General features: G+C 46.0%; 1 protein-coding gene across 1 annotated transcript in view; it reads right to left on the bottom strand.

Moving 5' to 3' along the window:
• The window catches only part of LOC102394422 (chloride intracellular channel protein 6), a 93221-nt gene extending 88918 nt beyond the window's left edge, over window positions 1–4303 (bottom strand). Inside the window, exon 1 of the mRNA XM_045165372.1 lies at window positions 4163–4303. Within this exon, the coding sequence (XP_045021307.1) occupies window positions 4163–4303 (141 nt within the window). The remainder of the gene's footprint in view (window positions 1–4162) is intronic.
• Window positions 4304–23043: the final 18740 nt, after the last annotated feature.

Below are 23043 nucleotides of genomic sequence, written 5' to 3'. Positions count from 1 at the left end.
CCCACCTCCTAGAGTAATGGGAATAAAAACAAAAGTAAACAAGTGGGACTTGATTAAACTTAAAAGCTTTTGCACAGCAAAGAAGACTATAAGCAAGGTGAAAAGACAACCATCAGAATGGGAGAAAATAATAGCAAATGAAACAACTGACAAAGGATTTATCTCCGAAATATACAAGCAGCTCATACAACTCAATACCAGAAAAACAAACAACCCAATAAAAAAGTGGGGAAAAGACATAAACAGACATTTCTCTAAAGAAGACGTATAGATGGCTAACAAACACATGAAAAGATGCTCAACATCGCTCATTATTAGAGAAATACAAATCAAAACTACAATGAGATATCACCCCACACCAGTCAGAATAAAGTGAAGTGAAGTCACTCAGTGTGTCCAACTCTTTGCGACCCCATGGACTGTAGTATAACCATGAGGGGATATATTTGTAGAAGAACAATGAGCTTTGTCTACATATTCAGTTCAGTTCTTTTCAGTCACTCAGTTGTACCTGACTCTTTGTGACCCCATGGACTGCAGCACTCCAGGCCTCCCTGTCCATCACCAACTCCCAGAGTTTACCCAAACTCATGTGCATTGAGTCGATGATGCCATCCAACCAACTCATCCTCTGTTTTCCCCTTCTCCTGCCTTCAATCTTTCCCAGCATCAGGGTCTTTACAAATGAGCCAACTCTTCACATCAGGTGGCCAAAGTATTGGAGTTTCAACTTCAACATCAGTCCTTCCAATGAACACTCAGGACTGATTTCCTTTAGGATGGATTGGTTGGATCTCCTTGTTGTCCAAGGGACTCTCAAGAGTCTTCTCCAACACCACAGTTCAAAAGCATCAATTCTTCGGTGCTCAGCTTTCTTTATAGTCCAACTCTCACATCCATACATGACCACTGGGAAAACCATAGCCTTGACTAGACGGACTTTTATTGGCAAAGTATAATGTCTCTGCTTTTTAATATGCTGTCTAGGTTGGTCATAACTTTTCTTCCAAGGAGTAAGTGTCTTTTAATTTCATTTACCAAAGTAAAAAAGATTTTAAAAACAAGTGTAAATCACTTAAAGGCAAAGAAATTCTTAATCTGTTATCAAAAGCTGCATTCTAAGAAAACTTTGTTCTCTTAACTTAGAGAATAGACCAAATTCCAGTCTGGTACCAGCTTACCAGATAACAAACAAACAAAAAATTTATTTATTGGTTAACCTTAGAAAAGTCTTTTCCATAAATCTTGAAGTAGCATTATTATTGAAAGGCATCAGAGTGAAACCATAGAAAGCATGTTTAACATCTGATTAAATTGCAATTGACAAAATAACCTGATCATTGTGGTGACTTGTAACACTTTAACATGATAACTAGAATTATCACTGACAGCGTTTTACCAGGACATATTAGATTTTCATGAATTTCACATAATTTCTAGGATGTCCATATTAGTAACATCAACCATACAATATAACCTGAATAGATTTATCACTCCTTCTAACAATGTTTCCCATGTAATTTAACATGTCAGATGAACTCAGGTTGTTTAATATTTCTCTTTGGGATGTCTCAGGGGCCCTCTGAAGCATTCCAAAGTTAGCTAGAAGTCAGTTATTTAGGAAGGTTTGTTGATAAGATATCAAAAGTGTTTGCAACAGTTAGGTAGGATCACATAAATCACAGTGAAACAATCCACGCCAAAGTTAACAAAAGATTTCAAAGGTAAACATAGAACAGACCACTTCAGAGAGGAAAAAAAAAAACCTTAAAGTCCATTAGCAAAGGCAGTTCAACATCTCAAGAAAACCTGTATTAGGCACAAAACTCTTTACTGGGGGTCCACTTTGCATAAAACATCCTTATCCCTTACTGTACCTATTCCTTTGCTTCTCCCATCCTGAAACTGCCACCTATAAGTCAGAACTACTTCTTTTTCCCTTCATAAAATGCAATTTTATTCTTCATATCTTCTGTAATAACAAGACATACATCCTATTTTCCTTAAGCAACCAAGAACTGACCTTTATATTAACATTCTATAATTGGTGAATATAAGTACCAGTGATAATATCTTTAAAAAAAAAGTTTTCTTATAGAGAACATCTCGGGATGGCACCAGTCACTATTCATGAATAGTCAAAAATCTCTTTCGTTTCTGGAGTTTAGTTTAGTAAGCAGAAGGTCCTATCAAGTAGTGAATGTTTCAGAACCTTATTTTATTTGGAAACGACCTAGCTATTCAGTAAGCTTTCATCACTTAGTTTAGCACTATGATAGAAATTCAGGTAACCAAAATCTGGAGAGACTATTGTAAGTTCAGTTCAGTCGCTCAGTCATGTCCAACTCTTTGCGACCCCATGGACTGCAGCACACCAGGCTTCCCTGTCATCACCAACTCCCAGAGTTTGCTCAGACTCATGTCCATCAAGTTGGTGATGCCATCCAACCATCTCATCCTCTGTCATCCCCTTCTCCTTCTGCCTTCAATCGAGACTATTATAGACAGACATTTCTAAAGTATAATTATTTTTAATAGTTTATCTAAAAGCTCATATCACATTTACATTTTAGGAGTTTTTTTTTTTTTTTCCCTTAAGGTACTTTCCTTGTTGACAAACTTGCAACAGATATAAAAATATAGTATATTTAACTTATAATAAACCTAGACGCAATGAAAAATTTATGCTTAATGTTAATGACTCTTAGATATGTCTATGTTAGAGTAGCAAACAAACATGAATACTAGATATTTAATATTGACTATTTCCCAGTTCACATGAATCTGAAATTCATTTAGGTTAATTTTTTCTTGTATTTAGAACTGTTTGATTTGTTAAGTTCTTCCTTTTCTTTAGGTCAATTAATTAAGAATTCACTTAAAATTCATCAATATTATCAAAAAACAGAAGATACACAATGAGACACACATAAATCCAGACAGAGATCTCCTAGTTTTCTGCCAAGATTTAAAATATCTCTTTGACCCGCCCCCCTCCTTTTTTTTTTTTTTTTTTTTTGGTTTGAATTTCTCATTTGCCCAAGGCTGAGGTCTCAGGCAAAGTAGGCAGTGTTTTTCAAGGCCACGGAAAGGGCTAACTTCAAGCTTTCCCCTAGGCAGGCCTTTTTAACAAGCTGCTGCTGCTGCTAAGTCGCGTCAGTAGTGTCCGACTCTGTGCGACCCCATAGATGGCAGCCGACCAGGCTCCACCATCCCTGGGATTCTCCAGGCAAGAACACTGGAGTGGGTTGCCATTTCCTTCTCCAATGCATAAAAGTGAAGAGTGAAAGTGAAGTCACTCAGTCATGTCTGACTCTTCGAGACCCCATGGACTGCAACCTACCAGGCTCCTCCGTCCGTGGGATTTTCCAGACAAGAATACTGGAGTCGGGTGCCATTGCCTTCGCTGTTTAACAAGGTAGTTGTTTTTAATTCAGTTCAGTTCAGTTCAGTTGCTCAGTCGTGTCTGACTCTTTGCGACCCCATGAATTGCAGCATGCCAGGCCTCCCTGTCCATCACCAACTCCCGGAGTTCACTCAAACTCATGTCCATCGAGTCGGTGATGCCATACAGCCATCTCATCCTCCGTCGTCCCCTTCTCCTGCCCTCAATCCCTCCCAGTGTCAGAGTCTTTTCTAATGTGTCAACTCTTCGCATGAGGTGGCCAAAGTACTGGAGTTTCAGCTTTAGCATCATTCCTTCCAAAGAACACCCAGGACTGATCTCCTTTAGAATGGACTGGCTGGATCTCCTTGAAGTCCAAGGGACTCTCAAGAGTCTTCTCCAACACCACAGTTCAAAAATATCAATTCTTTGGTGCTCAGCCCTCTTAAAAAAGAACCAGCTTTACAGTTTCCAGGAAAAAAGGATTTTATTTTAACTAGTTTTCTCTGGTTCTACAGAATATCATGGCCATCCTGTGTCAAGTCATCTTTCCTTTCTGTAGTCATAGTTTTATCCCTAAATTATAGACCAAATAGTGTTCAAATTGACTCGGATATCAGGGCAGATCAGCTAATAAAAAAGCTTGGATTGTCTCCATAGGGTGGCTTTGCTCGCAATTGGCTTTGTTTCACCTGGCCGAAGTAGGGAGGCCTGTGAGCCTCTCCAGGAAGAGGCCTGCACACCTCTCTCTGAAGCGGGCATAGGAGCAGAGCACACCTGGCCTGTGTCACGGGCAGAGCGCACCTGGGGGACGCTTGTGCGCCTCCTCCCAGCTCCTAGCCAGTGGGTCCCAGGCGAGATCTCAGGGGTCTCCATTGTGGCTGGGAACACCCATTTCATGAGCTCCTGGGTCCCCATCGATCAGCATCCAGTGAGCGGAGCAGAAGGGGGCGTACCACAGGTAAGGGAGCTGGGGCTCAGTGGCGCAAGGTGGAACAGGGGACCACGTATTACGCCCTCTCTCTTGGCACAGTCTCAGAACCCCCTAACCTGGCAGTCACAGAAAGGCCTCGCCTTTGGGGTAAAGGCTTTGAGGACTTTTCTGAACCTTTACCCCTTTGCATAAAGCTCAGTCCCACGCGGTTTTCCCAAGCAGCCTGGTGCCCCCAGTGAGGTCCTCAGGAAGTCCACGAGATTTATCCTGCCTGGTGATTTCACCTGCTGGGACCCCACAACCCCCACTCTGGCCGGCTGGCCCAGCCCCACTGCCTGCACTTTTGCAGCCCAGCGGGCCCTTGACCACCTGCTGGGATGGGAAAGGGTAGGGTCTTGGAATTGCACCCTAGAAACTTAGTAGGGTGCATGGATTTAAAAAACCTGGTGGCCGCCCAGGCAGAAAAGAAGGGAGGAGGGCACCTTGCTGCCCTTTCATGGTGGAATCCGTGGCTGTCCTGCTGAGAGGGGCCTTTCCATGGGGACCCTGTGCAATGAGTTTGGTGTCTTGGAACTGAATAATTAGACATGTAAAAATTTTAAATTATTGTGGTGGTTTAATTTGAAAAAAAAAAAAAAAAAAAAAAAACCCTAGACCCTCTAGTTCAGTTCCGTTCAGTCGCTCAGTCGTGTCTGACTCTTTAAGTTTTTTGCAAATTGAGGTCTGAAAATTGAAGGTCTATTTTCCTTCCACTGTGGCATTCTATGAAGAAATATGCATTTTTTAAGAAAAGAGTCAGAAAAGTGAAGGAAACTGAAAACCCAGAGGTGCCCCTGTAGTTTGGCAAAGGCCTTAGGAGGTCACTTGTAAATGCTGTTGGCTGATAGGCACAGAGCTCTGCAGGTTATCTTTTGCATGGATACTCGTTTGTGGTAATCCAGTTCAGAGCCATCTCCTGATGTGTAAGAATTTTCCAGACTAGACCCCTAGGCAAATCCTGCAGGGCCAGGGTTTCTATGTATTTGTCTGTTTGACTGAAAACCAGCAATGACATATTTTTCTTTAAATCTGGTCTATCATCCAGGGTTAAGAGTAGGGCTGGGTGATATTTCCCCTCCCCCTCAATAGACTTGGGTTCCAGGAATGAATTATAGTAAGTTGTCCATGTTTTTACAGATGAGGAAACTGAGACCCAGAGAGGGTGGAGGACTGTCCAAGGGAGAATGGGATGTCCTTCCTGGAACCTGGCTCCTGGGTTTTTAATGAGCTTCCTACCCAGCATGGTCATTAACTGCAAGTGTTGATGTTGATGATAAACTATTGGTGGAAATGTAAAAGGCTTTTTTAAAGAATATGCCTATCAGCTGTGCATCTTATGGAGTATTTTCACTGTATTCCCCAACGCTGGGAAAGTGCTGGGCACAGGAAAGATGCTTCACCATTTTTATTGAATAAGTTCAATTTCACATAATTATATCCATAGTGTCAGCAATGCTATGAGGTGTATTAAAACAGTGGTCTTCACAGTTGGTACTTCACAGATCAGTAGAGAAAGAAAACTGTTTTCATTAGGAAGACTGTAACAGAATTGCTAAGTTTTAAGTTTATCCCACAAGGATATTTTTTTAAAATGAAACAAATCTCTCCTATCATCACCAAGGCTACTGGAGGTCTGTTGAGGACCCCATGCAAGGGAAGCTCTATCTCTTGGGACACCCCTGCCTCAGTATCTCCCTAAGCCAGCAACCTGGGACAGCTAAGTACACTTGAAGTTCCTTCCTTGACCTCGGGAGTTTTTGTGGAAGACAATTTTCTGACGGACAGGGGTAGGGGGACATTTTGGGATGATTCAAGTGCAGTACATTTATCGTTCACTCTGTTTCTATTTCTATGGTCTTCCCTGGTGGCTCAGTCGGTCAAGAGTCTTGCCTGCAATGAGGGAGACCCTTCAATCCCAGGGTCAGAAGGATCTCCTGGAGAAGGAAATGACAACCCATTCTATTATTCTTGCCTGAAGAATTCAATGGACTGAGGAGCCTGGTGGGCTACAGTCCATAGGGTTGTGAAGAGTTGGACATGACTGAGTGACTAACACTTATTTCTATTATTATTACATCAGCTCCACCTCAGATCATCTGAGGCATCCACCTCAGATCCTAGAGCTTGGGGTCCCCTGCTTTAGTCTTTCATCTTCTTTCATCTTCTACACAGTTCCAGCCTGCTTTCTCTTCCTCTTCCACCTGCTGGGCTCCCCTGAATGTGATATGAGCCTCCTTCCCTCACTTCCCTTCCTGATCCTGAGTCCTTCTCTTAACTGGGTTTCCCTGATCTCCATCTAGACACCTTTGCCCCAGGTGGTGCTAGTGGTAAAGAACCTACCTGCCAATGCAGGAATTCCATCCCTGGGTTGGGATGATCCCCTGGAGGAGGGCACAGCAACCCACTCCACTATTCTTGCCTGGAAAATTCCCATGGACAGAGGAGCCTGGTGGGCTATGATCCATAGGGTTGCAAACAGTCAGACATGACTGAAGCGACTTAGCACCACATACCAGAGGACCTTTGAACTGAAGACTCATGTGATTGTTTTGGCTATTTGGAGTCCCTTGTCATTCCACGTATATGTTAGGGTCAGCTTGTGTATGACCAAATTGCCCGAATGACATTCTGTTTTCCTGCTGATGCCTACCTTCTCAAAGCTACAAGACCACCAGATTCCAGACCTCCAGTCACGTAAGCACAGGACTCAACTACAGGCTAAAAATGAACCATCCCTTCAGAGAATATTTCATTGGTGGAGTATAAGAAAGAGCCCGTCAGAAAAGGAAGACATCGGTTCTCCTTAAGGGCCAGTCACCCTCTAATTTCCCTCTAATAAATTTCCCTTTTCTTGCCTGACTGCCCAGCTTGCTCTCTTTTTCTCTGCACTCGCCTTACATTCTGGTGCCAGAACCTGGGAGGGAAGAGCCACCACAGCTGGGTGGGCTCCTCTCACGAGCCCATCTCCGGTAGTCCCCTCCCTTCAACCTTGCCAAGAAACTGAGATGAGCCCCAGGATGGGACTCTCCACTTGCCTTGCTGGACTGATATCCACACACCTGCCCACATTTCATCCATCGTTCACAAGGGTGAGTGAAATCCCATTCTCTCAGATCCTCTCTCTCTTGCCTGCTTCCCAAGTCCTAGAGCTAGTCAGGAGGATCTCCAAGGCCTCAGGCCTTTGTTCAGCCTTGTGCCCCATCTGACTTTGAAATAATGGATGCCTATTTCAAAGCAGACTTATTACTCACTGAGAAAGTCAGGAGAACAGGAACGCCTTTTCTCTCAGACCTTTCTCCTTGCTTTCTCTTTTCCTTTTCTCACCTCCCTATTTGGCCGCAATGGGAAATTCTCAATCCCAGCCCTCAAAATCTACTCCCCTAGGATGTCTTCTCTGAAACCAAAAAGCCTTGGACTTCCAAGGAGAGAAAAGACCAAAATGACTTATTTACTATTCTAACACTCTCTGGCCGCAATACAGACTTGATAATAGATCCCAATGGCCTGAAAATGAAACTCTCGTTTATAATACTCCACAATCAGTTCACTTCAGTCACTCAGTCGTGTCCTACTCTTTGCAACTCCATAAATCGCAGCACACCAGGCCTCCCTGTCTATCACCAACTCCCGGAGTGCACCCAAACCCATGTCCATTGTGTCGGTGATGCCATCCAACCATCTCATCCTCTGTCGTCCCCTTCTCCTCCTGCCCTCAATCTTTCCCAGCATCAGGGTCTTTTCAAATGAGTCAACTCTCCGCATCAGGTGGCCAAAGTATTGGAGTTTCAGCTTCAACATCAGCCCCTCCAATGAACACCCAGGACTGATCTCTTTTAGGATGGACTGGTTGGATCTCCTTGCAGTCCAAGGGGCTCTCAAGAGTCTTCTCCAACACCACAGTTCAAAAGCATCAATTTTTCGGTGCTCAGCTTTCTTTATAGTCCAACTCTCACATTCCTACAGGACTACAGGAAAAACCATAGCCTTGACTAGATGGACCTTTGTTGGCAAAGTAATGTCTCTGCTTTTTAATATGCTTTCTACTCCACAGGACCTTGATAAATTCTGTCGTCGCAACAGCGAGTGGTTAGAAATCCCTTATGTTCAGGCTTTCTTCGCTCTTGACCTTCTCCTTGTGAATCCTGCTCTACTTTTGAAATACACTTAGCCAGCTCTGGGCCACATCCTCCTGATACAATGTCTCCTGATCCCTGTTCAGACTTTTCTTCTTCCTTCAACCCTTCCAACTACAGCCTATCTAACCCTATGGCTGCCAATCCCATTGTAGCCGCTCCAGATCCAGTTCCACAACCTCCACCTTATGCCCCCTCCTCCCTCCCTCCTTCTCAACCACAGGCCACTGCCTCAGCTCCCAATCTCCCTCCCCTGCCTGTTCCAGAGGCAAGCTCTGAAACCTCAGCCCCACCCTCTACCCTGAGGGTCCCATGGTTTTACCCATACCTCCCTAGATCCCCTCCCCATACCCGATCCCAACAACTTTAAAACAGGAAACTTGACAGCAGGAGCCCGCTCCTTTCCCTGCTCCACTCCTCCCTTTAGGGGAAGCAGCTGGAGCAGAAGGCTCCCCCATGAATCGCAGCACGCCAGGCCTCCCTGTCCATCACCAACTCCCGGAGTCCACCCAAAACCATGTCCATTGTGTCGGTGATGCCATCCAACCATCTCATCCTCTGTCATCCCCTTCTCCTCTGGCCCTCAATCTTTCCCAGTATCAGGGTCTTTTCAAATGAGTCAGCTCTCTGCATCAGGTGGAGAGGTTCAGGTTCATGTCCCAGTATCCCTCACTGATTTATCTCAGATTGAAAAGTAGCTTGATTCTTTCTCTTCAAATCCTGATAATTATCTAAAAGAATTCAAGTATCTTACTCAGTCTTATGACTTAACCTGGCATGATATTTACATCACACTTTCCTCCACTCTTCTCCCAGAAGAGAAGGAACAAGTATGGAAAGCCTCTCAGGTGCATGCTGATGAGGTACACAGGACAGAGGACACTAAGCCCGTAGGGGCAATGGCCATCCCCCGAGATGATCCCAACTGGGATTATCAGGCAAGGAGACCTGCACAAGCAACCTGAAATCATATGGTTGCTTGCCTCATTGTGGGCCTTCAAAAGGCAGGGCATAAAGCCGTCAACATTGAAAAGCTCCAGAAAATAAAGACTAGATGAAAACCCAGCACAATTTAACAGAAGCCCTACAAAATTATGCAAAATTAGACCCCACTTCAGCAAAGGCTACCATTGTCCCTTCGGATGACACCCATTTTATCTCCCAGTCATTGCCAGATATCCAAAAGAAACTAAAAAAGGCAGAAGAAGGCCCTCAAGCCCCTCGATGAGACCTTTTAAATTTAGTTTTTAAGATTTTCAATAACCAGGAAGGACAGGCAAAGCTAGAGAAGGCCCAGGGAGATCAGGCCAAATACCACCTTTGAGCCACTGCCCTACATAGCTCCAAGCCTCCACCAACAAACAAAGAAGGAAGCCCCCTGGGTCCTGCTTCAAATGCGGCAAAGAAGGTCACTGGGCTGCTCATGCCTAAACTAAGGCCCCCTCCAGGTCTGTGTCCCAGCTGTGGCATAGAGGGACATTGGAAGGTCCACTGCTCCAATCCCCCTCCAGGGATCCGGACATCCCCTCCAGGGATCCGGACATCCCCTCCTGGTCCCGAGCAGGTGTCCTCTGACCCAGCTCTTCCCAGCCTCCTCAGACTCGCCGCTGAGGACGAAAGGTGCCCAGGGCCCTGGACCCTGACTCTCATCACCTCTATGGAGACTGGAGTAACTCTTACAGTGGCAGGTAAGCCAATTTCCTTTCTCATTGGCATAGGGGTCACTTACTCTGCTATGCCTGCCTACTCCAGAAAAACCAAGGTCTCTCAGGTCTTTGTTATGGGGGTTGATGGTTTAATATCTACACCATGAATAACCCAGCCTCTACCTTGCACACTTCAAGATACCCCATTTTCCCATTCTTTTCTCATACTCCCCAAATGCCCCATTCCTATTCTTGAGAGAGACCTTCTCTCAAAATTCAAAGCATCTGTTACTATTCCAAGCCCACCCTCTGATCTAGCCTGTCTACTGCTCCTCAACCCCACCTCCTCGCCCTCACTCTATTGCCCTCCTCGTCCATAAACCCCATAGTTTGGGATATAAATAACCCTTCTGTTGCCTCTCACCATGCTCCAATTCATATCTGTCTCAAAGACCCTTCTAAATTTCCCAATCAACCACAATATCCCATCTCTCAAAAACATCAACAAGGGTTAAAGCCTATTGTCACTAAACTCCTATGTCAGGGCCTCTTGTGCCCAACTTACTCTCCCTATAACACCCCATCCTACCTGTCAAAAAGCCAAATGGCTCCTATTGCCTGGTCCAGGACCTGAGACTTATCAATGCAGCTGTTAGCCCCACACACCCAATAGTTCCAAATCCCTATTCTCTTCTCTCTCTCTCATTCCCTCTTCCACTACTCACTTCACTGTTCTAGACGTCAAAGATGCCTTCTTTACTATCCCTTTATACCCAAACTCTCAAGACCGCTTTGCCTTTACCTGGACTGATCCAGACAATCATTGCTCCCAACAGCTGACATGAATAGTCCTACAACAAGGCTTTCGTGATAGCCCTCATTTCTTTGGCCAGACTCTAGCATCAGACCTAACCTCTCTTGAACTTACTCCAAGTACTGTCCTCCAATATGTGGATGATCTCCTCCTTGGTAATCCTTCACATACGTGCTCTCAACAACACACTATATCAGTTAGTTCAGTTCAGTCGCTCAGTCATGTCTGACTCTGCAACCCCATGAATCGCAGCACGCCAGGCCTCCCTGTCCATCACCAACTCCTGGAGTTCACTCAGATTCATGTCCATCGAGTCAGTGATGCCATCCAGCCATCTCATCCTCTGTCGTCCCCTTCTCCTCGTGTCCCCAATCCCTTCCAGCATCAGAGTCTTTCTCAATGAGTCAACTCTTTACATGAGGTGACCAGAGTACTGGAGTTTCAGCTTTAGCATCATTGCTTCCAAAGAAATCCCAGGGCTGATCTCCTTCAGAATGGACTGGTTGGATCTCCTTGCAGTCCAAGGGACTCTCAAGAGTCTTCTCCAACACCACAGTTCAAAAGCATCAATTCTTCAGCTCTCAGCTTTCTTCACAGTCCAACTCTCACATCCATACATGACCACAGGAAAAACCATAGCCTTGACTAGACAGACCTTTGTTGGAAAAGTAATGTCTCTGCTTTTCGATATGCTATCTGGATTGGTCATAACTTTCCTTCCAAGGAGTAAGCATCTTTTGATTTCATGGGTGCAGTCACCATCTGCAGTGATTTTGGAGCCCAAAAAAATAAAGTCTGACACTGTTTCCACAGTTTCCCCATCTATTTCCCATGAAGTGATGGGACCAGATGCCATCATCTTTGTTTTCTGAATGTTGAGTTTTAAGCCAACTTTTTCACTCTCCTCTTTCACTCTCATCAAGAGGCTTTTTAGTTCCTCTTCACTTTCTGCCATAAGGGTGGTATCATCTGCATATTTGAGGTTATTGATATTTCTCCCGGCAATCTTGATTCCAGCTTGTGCTGATTCTTGAGAAACCTGTATGCAGGTCAGGAAGCAACAGTTAGAACTGGACATGGAACAACAGACTGGTTCCAAATAGGAAAAGGAGTACGTCAAGGCTGTATATTGTCACCCTGCTTATTTAACTTCTATGCAGAGTGCATCATGAGAAACGCAGGGCTGGAAGAAGCACAAGCTGGAATCAAGATTGCTGGGAGAAATATCAATAACCTCAGATATGCAGATGACAACACACTATACAACTCCTCAGTTTTCTAGCCGATGGAGGCTATCAAGTATCTCCCACCAAGGTTCAGCTCTCTCTTCCTAGAGTCACCTATCTTGGAGTCCTTTTAACACCAACAGAAAGATATATTACTACCGAAGGAAAGTCCCTAATATCTACCCTATCACTCCCTACATCAAAAGCAGAGATCCTGTCCTTCTTGGAGTTAGCTGGATATCTATGCTTCTGGATTCCTAATTTCACTCTCTTGGCACAACCCCTGTATCAAGCCACCCGAGGAGATCTTTCAGAACCGCTAGAGCTAAAATCAAATATCTGTTCAGCCTTTAAGACCCTTAAGCAAGCCATTCTCTCAGCCCCAGCTTTCACACTTTCTGGCCTTTCTTGCCCCTTCTACTCTACTGAGAGACATAAGATTGCCCGAGGAGTTTTGGGCCCTGCTTCACCCCTGTCATTTATCTACCAAAGCAATTAGATCCCACAGTTCAAGGACGGATGGCCTGCCTGCATGCTCTGGCAGCAGCTGTGCTCCTCACTCAGGAAAGTGAAAAACGGGCTTTTGGAGCACCCACTGTCATTCGTTCACCACATGGCTCTAAGGACTTACTTTCTCACAAATCCATGACCCTTCTGTCTCCTTCACCCATTCAGCTAATTCATGTCACCCTTCTCGAAGCTCCTAATTTCTCCTTTGAACACTGTCCTACTCTCAACCCCGCCACCCTTATCCCTAATTCTTTTGAGCCCCCCATCCATACTTGCAAAGAGGCATTCATTAGAAGACTTAACATCCCATTTCTCCCACGTTTCCTCAACCCCTTTAAATAACCCTGACTTTCCTTGGTATATTGATGGCAGCTTCTCTACGACATCAGAAGGAAAAATGTAGCTGGATATGCAATTGTCTCTGACACCGAAATTATTGAATCCCAACCTCTCCCCTCAGGAACCTCTTCCCAAAAGGCAGAACTTATTGTGCTAACTAAAGCCCTTACCCTTGCAGCTAACAGGAGAGCAAACATATACACTGATTCTAAATATACTTTCCACATCATGCACTCAGATGCTGCCATTTGGAAGGAACGAGGGCTCCTATCTTCTAAAGGCTCTCCCACAACTAACACCTCGCTTATACTCCAACTTTTAAAAGCAGCTAACATTCCAACTGAAGTAGGCATCATACATTGCTAAGGTCGCCAGGTGGCCTCAGATCCCATTTCACGGGGCAACCATGCCACAGACAGACATAAAACAAGCCTCACTCTGATCATCAGCTCAATAACTTATGGTAATCCCCAACATAAAGCCCTTTACCTCTCTGAAGAAAAAACACAATTAGTACAAGAGGGAGCACAACCACAAGGAGACTGGTTACAAAAGCAGGGCCTCTATGTCCTTCCCCAGTCTCAGGCCACACAGATTCTTACAGACATTCATCAGGCCCTACAGGTAGGCACTAAACCTCTTTATCATCTCTTAAGACCTCTTATCACCTAGCCTAACCTTCTTTCACTCCTACAACAAGTCACTCACTCTTGCACTATCTGATCCTCAGTCTCACTGCAGGGAGCCCTAAAGCCTATTCCCTCACCCCAGTACATCAGAGGAGGACATATCCCAGGAGAGGACTGGCCAATTGACTTCACTCACATGCCTCCAACATGAAAAATAAAACTTATGCTCACTCTAGCAGACATCTTTTCAGGATGGATTGAGGCTTTTCCTATGAGATCAGAAATAGTTTCTCATACAAGAAATCATCTGTCGCTTTGGCCTCCCACTCTCTCCAGTTCAATAATGGGCCAGCTTTCATCTCCCAAATCACTCAACAAATAGCCCAGTCCCTTGGCATAACCTGGAAATTGCATATTCCTTACGGACCCCAATCCTCGGGAAAAGTAGAAGATTCTCAAAACTCACCTAACCAAACTCTCTCTAGAACTACAAAGGCTGTGAACTGAACTCCTTCCCATGGCTTTGGCTTGCATTAGGGCTACTCCACGGACCCCATCTTTCCTCCATCCCTTTGAGCTCCTGTATGTGAAGAGGAAAAGAGCAGGCTGCTATGACTAAACTGACTCCATTTTGAAAGAAAGGAAATTCCATTTTGAACTCTCAGCAAACTTTGGTCGATACATCTGGTAGCCATGGAAATGACATATCAGAATGACCAAATGAGCCTCCCTACTGGACAAATGGACCAGGCTAATCTCACACCTAGGCTCCCTGAAGCCAAGAAGAATGGTTTACTGCATAATCAATCACCTTCTATACTCTAGCAATTCCCATTGGTGTGGGCTGTACTGCATGACTAGTTGGCCTTTAGATTGTGAATCTTGACTATAACCTGATTGTATCTCCTTCTAATGTTTTCCTCAGCTAACTTGAGAAATCTGGGGATGTGGGTTAGGGCACTTAAGGTATATAAGGTTGTCACAAAAGTCGGTCGGGGTCCCTGGCTAAAGGAGGAAACTCTGCCTCAGACCTGCCGGTATGATAAACTGCACTCCACTATTCACGCTGTTCTGCTGAGTGAGTTTGTCTCCCAGAACGCTTGGCTATACCATTTGGTGCATTGGCCAGGAAACTCCTCACTTTGAGGAGACAAGTCCCATTTGGGTCTACTCCATGGCCTTGCAACTTGGATCTCCTAGACAGGGGAAGGCACCTCACCCTTTTGGAGATATTCTGCTTCTCAATGCCTGGACCTTTCACATTAGTGGGTAGTGAACAGCAACAGGGGAACTGAGTGCTCAGGTAAGGAAGATTCTCACCCAGGGTGGAAGAGGGGGCCTGATCAACCCCCTGGGAGGAAATAGGAGCAAGCTGACCATAAATGTCAAAAAGGAGGCAGTATCTGCACTGTCCTGGTGTAGATTATTACCAGGTGATTACGAGAGGGCTTTTTGGGGAACGCTTGGTTGTGAATGTCACAAAGGAGGTGGTATCCATGCCGTCTTGGGGTAAACTATTACCAGGCAATCGTGAGAGGGCTTTGGGGGGAAGAAACTTGGTCGTTGTATGCTCATATTCTACCCTCCCCGAGGAGGTGCACCTTCTGCTGTGAAATTCTTAATCCCCTCAAGCTTGTCAGGATAGAAGGAAGGAGATACGTGAGTGAATATGGATTGGCCTTTCTGGAGACAGCCTGGGACGTGGGGTATCTAATTCATCTGTGTTTTCATCTGCACCTGATCAAGCCCACCAAGGCAGAATAGACTCTTTAAGTCAGAGGAGAAACAACCTTGGACAATGTGGTATTTTGGTTCAACCGTACCGACCAGCAGGTGAAATCACACCAATCCCCCCTTTCCCTTTGGGATGAGCAGCATGGGGTGAGGATGATGCCTAACCAACTCTGCTCACTCTGTGAGGTGGAATTGCCCTCTATGGGAGTTGGATGGCCACCAGAGGGCACCATGGACTTAAATATAGTAAAAGCAGTCTATACAATAGTCACAAGAGAGCAGGGACACCTGGATCTAGCAGGTAAGGCTCTTCTCTCCCCAGTTTAGAAAGAGGTGGAATGGCAGTTCAAATGTTTCACTGAGTGGAAATATCAGAAGTACTTAGGATGGATACCTGGAACTTCGTAGACAGAACAAAAAGGAGAAAGAGAAGATCTGAGTAGGTAAGCACGATGGGAGGAAGTGAGTCCAAGGCAACTGTACTGGAATGCATGATTAAGAGGAGAAGGCAATGGCAACCCACTCCAGTACTCTTGCCTGGAAAATCCCATGGACGGAGGAGCCTGGTAGGCTGCAGTCCGTGGGATCACTAGGAGTCCGACACGACTGAGCGACTTCACTTTCAATTTTCACTTTCATGCATTGGAGAAGGAAATGGCAACCCACTCCAGTGTCCTTTCCTGGAGAATCCCAGGGATGGGGGAGCCTGGTGGGCTTCCGTCTATGGGGTCGCACAGAGTCAGACATGACTGAAGCGACTTAGCAGCAGCAGCAGCATAATTAAGAATTTTAAGAAAAGATTTGGAGGAGATTATTGGGTGAGGAGGCAATGGCATCCCACTCCAGTACTCTTGCCTGGAAAATCCCATGGATGGAGGAGCCTGGTAGGCTGCAGTCCATGGGGTCGCTAAGAGTTGGACATGACTGAGCGACTTCACTTTCACTTTTCACTTTCATGCATCGGAGAAGGAAATGGCAACCCACTCCAGTTTTCTTGCCTGGAGAATCCCAGGGACAGGGGAGCCTGGTGGGCTGCCGTCTATGGGGTCGCACAGAGTCGGACACGACTGAAGCGACTTAGCAGCAGCTGCAGCAGCATGGGGTGAGGATGATGCCTAACCAACTCTGCTCACTCTGTGAGGTGGAATTGCCCTCTATGGGAGTTGGATGGCCACCAGAGGGCACCATGGACTTAAATATAGTAAAAGCAGTCTATACAATAGTCACAAGAGAGCAGGGACACCTGGATCAATTCCCATATATTGACTCATGGCTAGGATTGGCTCAAGACCCTCCCCTGCAGGTGAGATTCTATATTTAGAAGGGAAAAGGAAAAATATTAATGGCACAAAAATTGACTGATGATAAAATAGAGATCCTGCAGAAGCCGGAAGGGGATGAACTGCCTCCTCCCCTATACTAGATGATGTGCCCGCCACCTAATGCTCCACTGGGACCGGAGGCTGCTTTGATGCCCGATCCTGAGCCTGCTGAGGCTTCCGCAGCCACTCCCCCACCAGCTTCCCCAGAGGTCCCGGAGCCACCACCTCGGCAGGCTCGGCTCGGATCCCGGCGGCAGAAGCCTCTGGCCAACACTTCCAGGATCCGGCTCCAGCCGAACCGCCCAAGCTATACCCGCCTCTCCTGGTAAGTACTGATGGGAAGGGGCAAGGAGACGCCAGAATCAGTGGTTGTGCTCCGCTAGAGGAGCCAGAGGAAAGGGCCCTGCTACAAATGCCTCTCAGAGAGTTACACCAGCCTCCGGTTCAGGGGGCAGACGGCCACTACCACCACCCTCCTGAAGCCTATTTTTACCAGCCGATCTCCTCTATGGATATATTAAATTGGCAAAGACATACTCCACCATACTCAGGGGAACCACAAGCCATGATTAGACTAATGGAGAGTATTTTTCAAACCCACCGCCCTACGTGGGATGGCATAATCCAACTACAAGTCTCCCTTTTCAACACTGAAGAAAGACACAGGATCCTAACTGCGGCTAGAAAATGGCTAGGAGAAATGGCATCTAAGGGTTCCGTAAACCCACAGTGGTGGGCAGAACTGGCCACCCCTGATGAGAGGCCCAACTGGGACAGAGGGAGGAAGGGGCCACTTGGAGATATTTGGGGAGGCTATTTTACAAGGCCCCAATAGGGGGGCCCAAAAACCTATAAATATGACAAAAACCTCCGAGTGATTCAAAGGGAGATCGACTCACCCTCTGAGTTCTGCGAATGACTGTGTGAGGCCAGTAGATCCAGAGGCCGCTGCATCTCAGATGGTGATAAATGCACCCTTTGTGTCTCAAGCCTGCTCTGATATCAGATGCAAGCTTCAAAATGTAGACGGGGTATTGGCCATGACTGGCTTACAAATAATTGAGATCGCTGATAAGCTATTCAGGAATAGAGACATGGAGACAAAAAGGGAAGTTGAAAAAAGGCAGAGAGAAGATATTAAAAGGGCAGACCAGAAGGTCACAGTACTGGCTGCAGCCCTCGGAGGATCCCTCTCTGGACCACTCCAGCCCTCTCTGAACCAGAACCAGTCTCATGGCAGGCCCCCTACAAGAAGGCCCAGGGCCGCCCTACAACCAAATCAATGTGCCCAATGCTGGTGCTTCAGCCACTGGAAAAATAAATGTCCCCAAAATAGCAGGGGAAAGGATTTAGCATCGGCTGTTATAGGGCCGCCAGACTAGAGACTGAATAGGGGTGCTGGGGCTCAGAGACACAAGGTATCTGAGAGCTCATGGTAAAATTAAAAGTGGGGGACCAAATTATTGACTTTAGGGTGGACACTGGAGCAGAAATGTCAGTGGTGACTGAACGGTGGCACCCTTCTCAACAAAGCCCACTGCTATAGCAGGAGTACCTGGGGAAGAGCTGATTAGGCTGTTCTGCATACCCCGAAAGTGTCAGATGCAGGGACACCAAGTGACTCATGAATTTCGATACATCCCTGAATGCCCAGTACTTTTGTTGGGAGGAGACTTGCTGTCTAAACTGGGGGCACAAGTGACCTTCCCTGCCCCAACGAAAGACCCACTCTTCGAGTGGGTTCAAGCACCTATTTACTATCCCTCTCGGTGACCCCTCAAGATGAATGGAGGTTACATGATCCTCCGGGAGGGAAGCCAGAGGGATTAAGCAATCAAGTTCAGTTCATTGCAGTTCAGTCGCTCAGTCGTGTCCGACTCTTTGCGACCCCATGAATCACAGCACGCCAGGCTATCCTGTCCATCACCAACTCCCGGAGTTCACTCAAACTCATGTCCATCGAGTCGGTGATGCCATCCAACCATCTCATCCTCTGTCGTCCCCTTCTCCTGCCCCCAATCCTTCCCAGAATCAGGGCCTTTTCCAATGAGTCAGCTCTTCACATGAGGTGGCCAAAGTATTGGCGTTTCAGCTTTAGCATCTGTCTTTCAAATGAGCACCCAGGACTGATCTCCTTTAGAATGGACTGATTGGATCTCCTTGCAGTCCAAGGGACTCTCAAGAGTCTTCTCCAACACCACAGTTCAAAAGCATCAATTCTTCAGTGCTCAGCCTTCTTCACGGTCCAACTCTCACATCTATACATGGCCACAGGAAAAACCATAGCCTTGACTAGAGGAATCTTTGTTGGCAAAGTAATGTCTCTGCTTTTGAATATGCTATCTAGGTTGGTCATAACTTTCCTTCCAAGGATTAAGTGTCTTTTAATTTCATGGCTGCAATCACCATGGGGTTGGTCTTGATCCCTGTCTCCTGTACGATGTCACGAACCTCAGTCCATAGTTCATCAGGCATTCTATCTATCAGATCTAGGCCCTTAAATCTATTTCTCACTTCCACTGTATAATCATAAGGGATTTGATTTAGGTCATACCTGAATGGTCTAGTGGTTTTCCCTACTTTCTTCAATTTAAGTCTGAATTTGGCAATAAGGAGTTCATGGTCTGAGCCACAGTCAGCTCCTGGTCTTGTTTTTGTTGACTGTATAGAGCTTCTCCATCTTTGGCTGCAAAGAATATAATCAGTCTGATTTCGGTGTTGACCATCTGGTGATGTCCATGCGTAGAGTCTTCTCTTGTGTTGTTGCAAGAGGGTGTTTGTTATGACCAGTGCATTTTCTTGGCAAAACTCTATTAGTCTTTGCCCTGCTTCATTCCGTATTCCAAGGCCAAATTTGCCTGTTACTCCAGGTGTTTCTTGACTTCCTACTTTTGCATTCCAGTCCCCTACAATGAAAAGGACATCTTTTTTGGGTGTTAGTTCTAAAAGGTCTTGTAGGTCTTCAAAGAACTGTTGAACTTCAGCTTCTTCAGCATTACTGGTTGGGGCATAGACTTGGATTACTGTGATATTGAATGGTTTGCCTTGGAAATGAGCAGAGATCATTCTGTCGTTTTTGAGATTGCATCCAAGCACTGCATTTCGGACTCTTTTGTTGACCATGATGGCTACTCCATTTCTTCTGAGGGATTCCTGCCCGCAGTAGTAGATATAATGGTCATCTGAGGTAAATTCACCCATTCCAGTCCATTTCAGTTCACCGATTCCTAGAATGTCGACATTCACTCTTGCCATCTCTTGTTTGACCACTTCCAATTTGCCTTGATTCATGGACCTGACATTCCAGGTTCCTATGCAATATTGCTCTTTACAGCATTGGACCCTGCATCTATCACCAGTCACATCCACAGCTGGGTATTCTTTTTGCTTTGGCTTCATCCCTTCATCCTTTCTGGAGTTATTTCTCCACGGATCTCCAGTAGTATATTGGGCACCTATTGACCTGGGGAGTTCCTCTTTCAGTATCCCATCATTTTGCTTTTTCATACTGTTCTTGGGGTTCTCAAGGCAAGAATACCGAAGTGGTTTGCCATTCCCTTCTCCAGTAGACCACATTCTGTCTGATCTCTCCACCATGACCCGCCCATCTTGGGTTGCCCCACGGGCCTGGCTTAGTTTCATTGCGTTAGACAAGGCTGTGGTCCTAGTGTGATTAGATTGACTAGTTTTCTGTGAGTATGATTTCAGTGTGTCTGCCCTCTGATGCCCTCTTGCATCACCTACCGTCTTATTGGGTTTCTCTTACCTTGGGAGTGGTAAAATTCAAAATTCTCCAAACCAGGCCTCAGCATTATGTGAACTGTGAACTTCCTGATGTTCAAGCTGGCTCTGGAAAAGGCAGAGGAACCAGAGACCAAATTGCCAACATCTGCAGGATCATGGAAAAAGCAAGAGAGTTCCAGAAAAACATCTACTTCTGCTTTATTGACTATGCAAAAGCCTTTGACTGTGTGGATCACAAGAAACTGTGGAAAATTCTGAAAGAGATGGGAATACCAGACTACCTGACCTGCTTCTTGAGAAATTTGTATGCAGGTCAGGAAGCAACAGTTAAAACTGGACATAGAACAACAGACTGGTTCCAAATAGGAAAAGGAGTATGTCAAGGCTGTATATTGTCACCCTGTTTATTTAACTTATATGCAGAGTACATCATGAGAAATGCTGGGCTAGAAGAAGCACAAGCTGGAATCAAGATTGCCGGGAGAAATATCAATAACCTCAGATATGCAGATGACACCACCCTTATGGCAGAAAGTGAAGAGGAGCTAAAAGCCTCTTGATGAAAGTGAAAGTGGAGAGTGAAAAAGTTGGCTTAAAGCTCAACATTCAGAAAACGAAGCTCATGGCATCCAGTCCCATCACTTCATGGTAAATAGATGGGGAAACAGTGGAAACAGTGTCAGACTTTATTTTTCTGGGATCCAAAATCACTGCAGATGGTGACTGCAGCCATGAAATTAAAAGACACTTACTCCTTGGAAGGAAAGTTATGACCAACCTAGATAGCATATTCAAAAGCAGAGACATTACTTTGCCAACAAAGGTCCGTTTAGTCAAGGCTATGGCTTTTCCTGTGGCCATGTATGGATGTGAGAGTTGGACTGTGAAGAAGGCTGAGCTCCGAAGAATTGATGCTTTTGAACTGTGGTGTTGGAGAAGATTCTTGAGAGTCCCTTGGGCTGCAATGAGATCCAGCCAGTCCATTCTGAAGGAGATCAGCCCTGGGATTTCTTTGGAAGCAATGATGCTAAAGCTGAAACTCCAGTACTTTGGCCACCTCATGCGAAGAGTTGACTCATTGGAAAAGACTCTGATGCTGGGAGGGATTGGGGGCAAGAGGAGAAGGGGACGACAGAGAATGGGATGGCTGGATGGCATCACTGACTCGATGGACTTGAGTCTGAGTGAACTCCAGGAGTTGGTGATGGACTGGGAGGCCTGGCGTGCTGTGATTCACGGGGTCGCAGAGTCAGACACGACTGAGCGATTGATCTGATCTGATCTGCAATCACCATCTGCAGTGATTTTGGAGCCCAAGAGAGACAGCTAATCCAGCAATTCCCCGGGGGTTTAGGCAAAAGACAACCCCCCTCCCCACCTGGCTCGCCAAACATCATGTTCCGGTGGTAACAGAATTCAAACCTGGTGCCACACCAGTCAGGAAGTGTCAATACCCACTACTGCTGGAGGCCCGAGTTGGCATTTTGCCACATATAAACAGGCTATGACAGGTGAGCATCCTAATTGAATGCCAGGAGGCCTGGAACACACCAATTCTGCCACTTAAGAAAGAAGAGGGACAAGACTATAGACCTGTACAGGACCTCAACTGGTCAAACAAGCAACCATAACTCTACACCCCACTGTTCCTAACCCCTATAGCTTGCTCAGCCTCCTCCCACTGAGAGCTAAGATCTAGACTTGCTTAGATCTCAAGGATGCATTCTTTTGCATCCGCCTTGCCCAGGTATCCCAACCCATTTTTGCCTTTGAGTGGGAAGATCCAGCAGGGGGCACCAAATAACAACTCCCCTGGACTCGCCTCCCACAAAGATTTAAAAACTCCCCAACCATCTTCTGAGAAGCCTTGGCTTCCAACCTGGACTTGTTCCAGCTGGAAAGGTTTAGGTGCTGGCTGTTACAATATGTGGATGACTTGCTCTTGGCTGCTGAGAACAAAGAAGATTGCTGGAAAGGGACTAAGACTTTGCTAGAACTGCTGATGAAAGCGGGCTACCGGGTTTCAAAGAAAAAGGTGCAGGTCTGCAAGGAGGAGGTAAGATATATAGCGTTTGTTCTGAGAGAGGAGATAAGCCTGTTAGACCAGTCCGGGAAAGAAGTCAATTTTAGAATCTCACAACCAAAAACTCGATGACAAGTCTGAGAGTTTTTGGGAGCCACTGAGTTGCAGGAGGGCTTAAAGGAGCTATCCCACGTTGAAGGTCAGGAAGGGCGGCGGTGAGGAGATAACCCTCGTCTAAGGTAAGGAGCGGCGGCTGCGCTTTGCTGGAGCGGCCTTGAAGAGATACCCCACACCCAAGGTAAGAGAAGCCCAAGTAAGATGGTAGGTGTTGCAAGAGGGCATCAGAGGGCAGACACACTGAAATCATACTCACAGAAAACTAGTCAATCTAATCACACTAGGACCACAGCCTTGTCTAACGCAATGAAACTAAGCCAGGCCCGTGGGGCAACCCAAGATGGGCGGGTCATGGTGGAGAGATCAGACAGAATGTGGTCTACTGGAGAAGGGAATGGCAAACCACTTCAGTATTCTTGCCTTGAGAACCCCAAGAACAGTATGAAAA

This window comes from Bubalus bubalis, chromosome 1 (assembly GCF_019923935.1).
Source record: "Bubalus bubalis isolate 160015118507 breed Murrah chromosome 1, NDDB_SH_1, whole genome shotgun sequence".
Taxonomy (NCBI): Eukaryota; Metazoa; Chordata; class Mammalia; order Artiodactyla; family Bovidae; genus Bubalus; species Bubalus bubalis.
The sequence above is the reverse complement of the archived record's forward strand: the minus strand, read 5'-3'. Positions and strand labels throughout refer to the sequence as shown.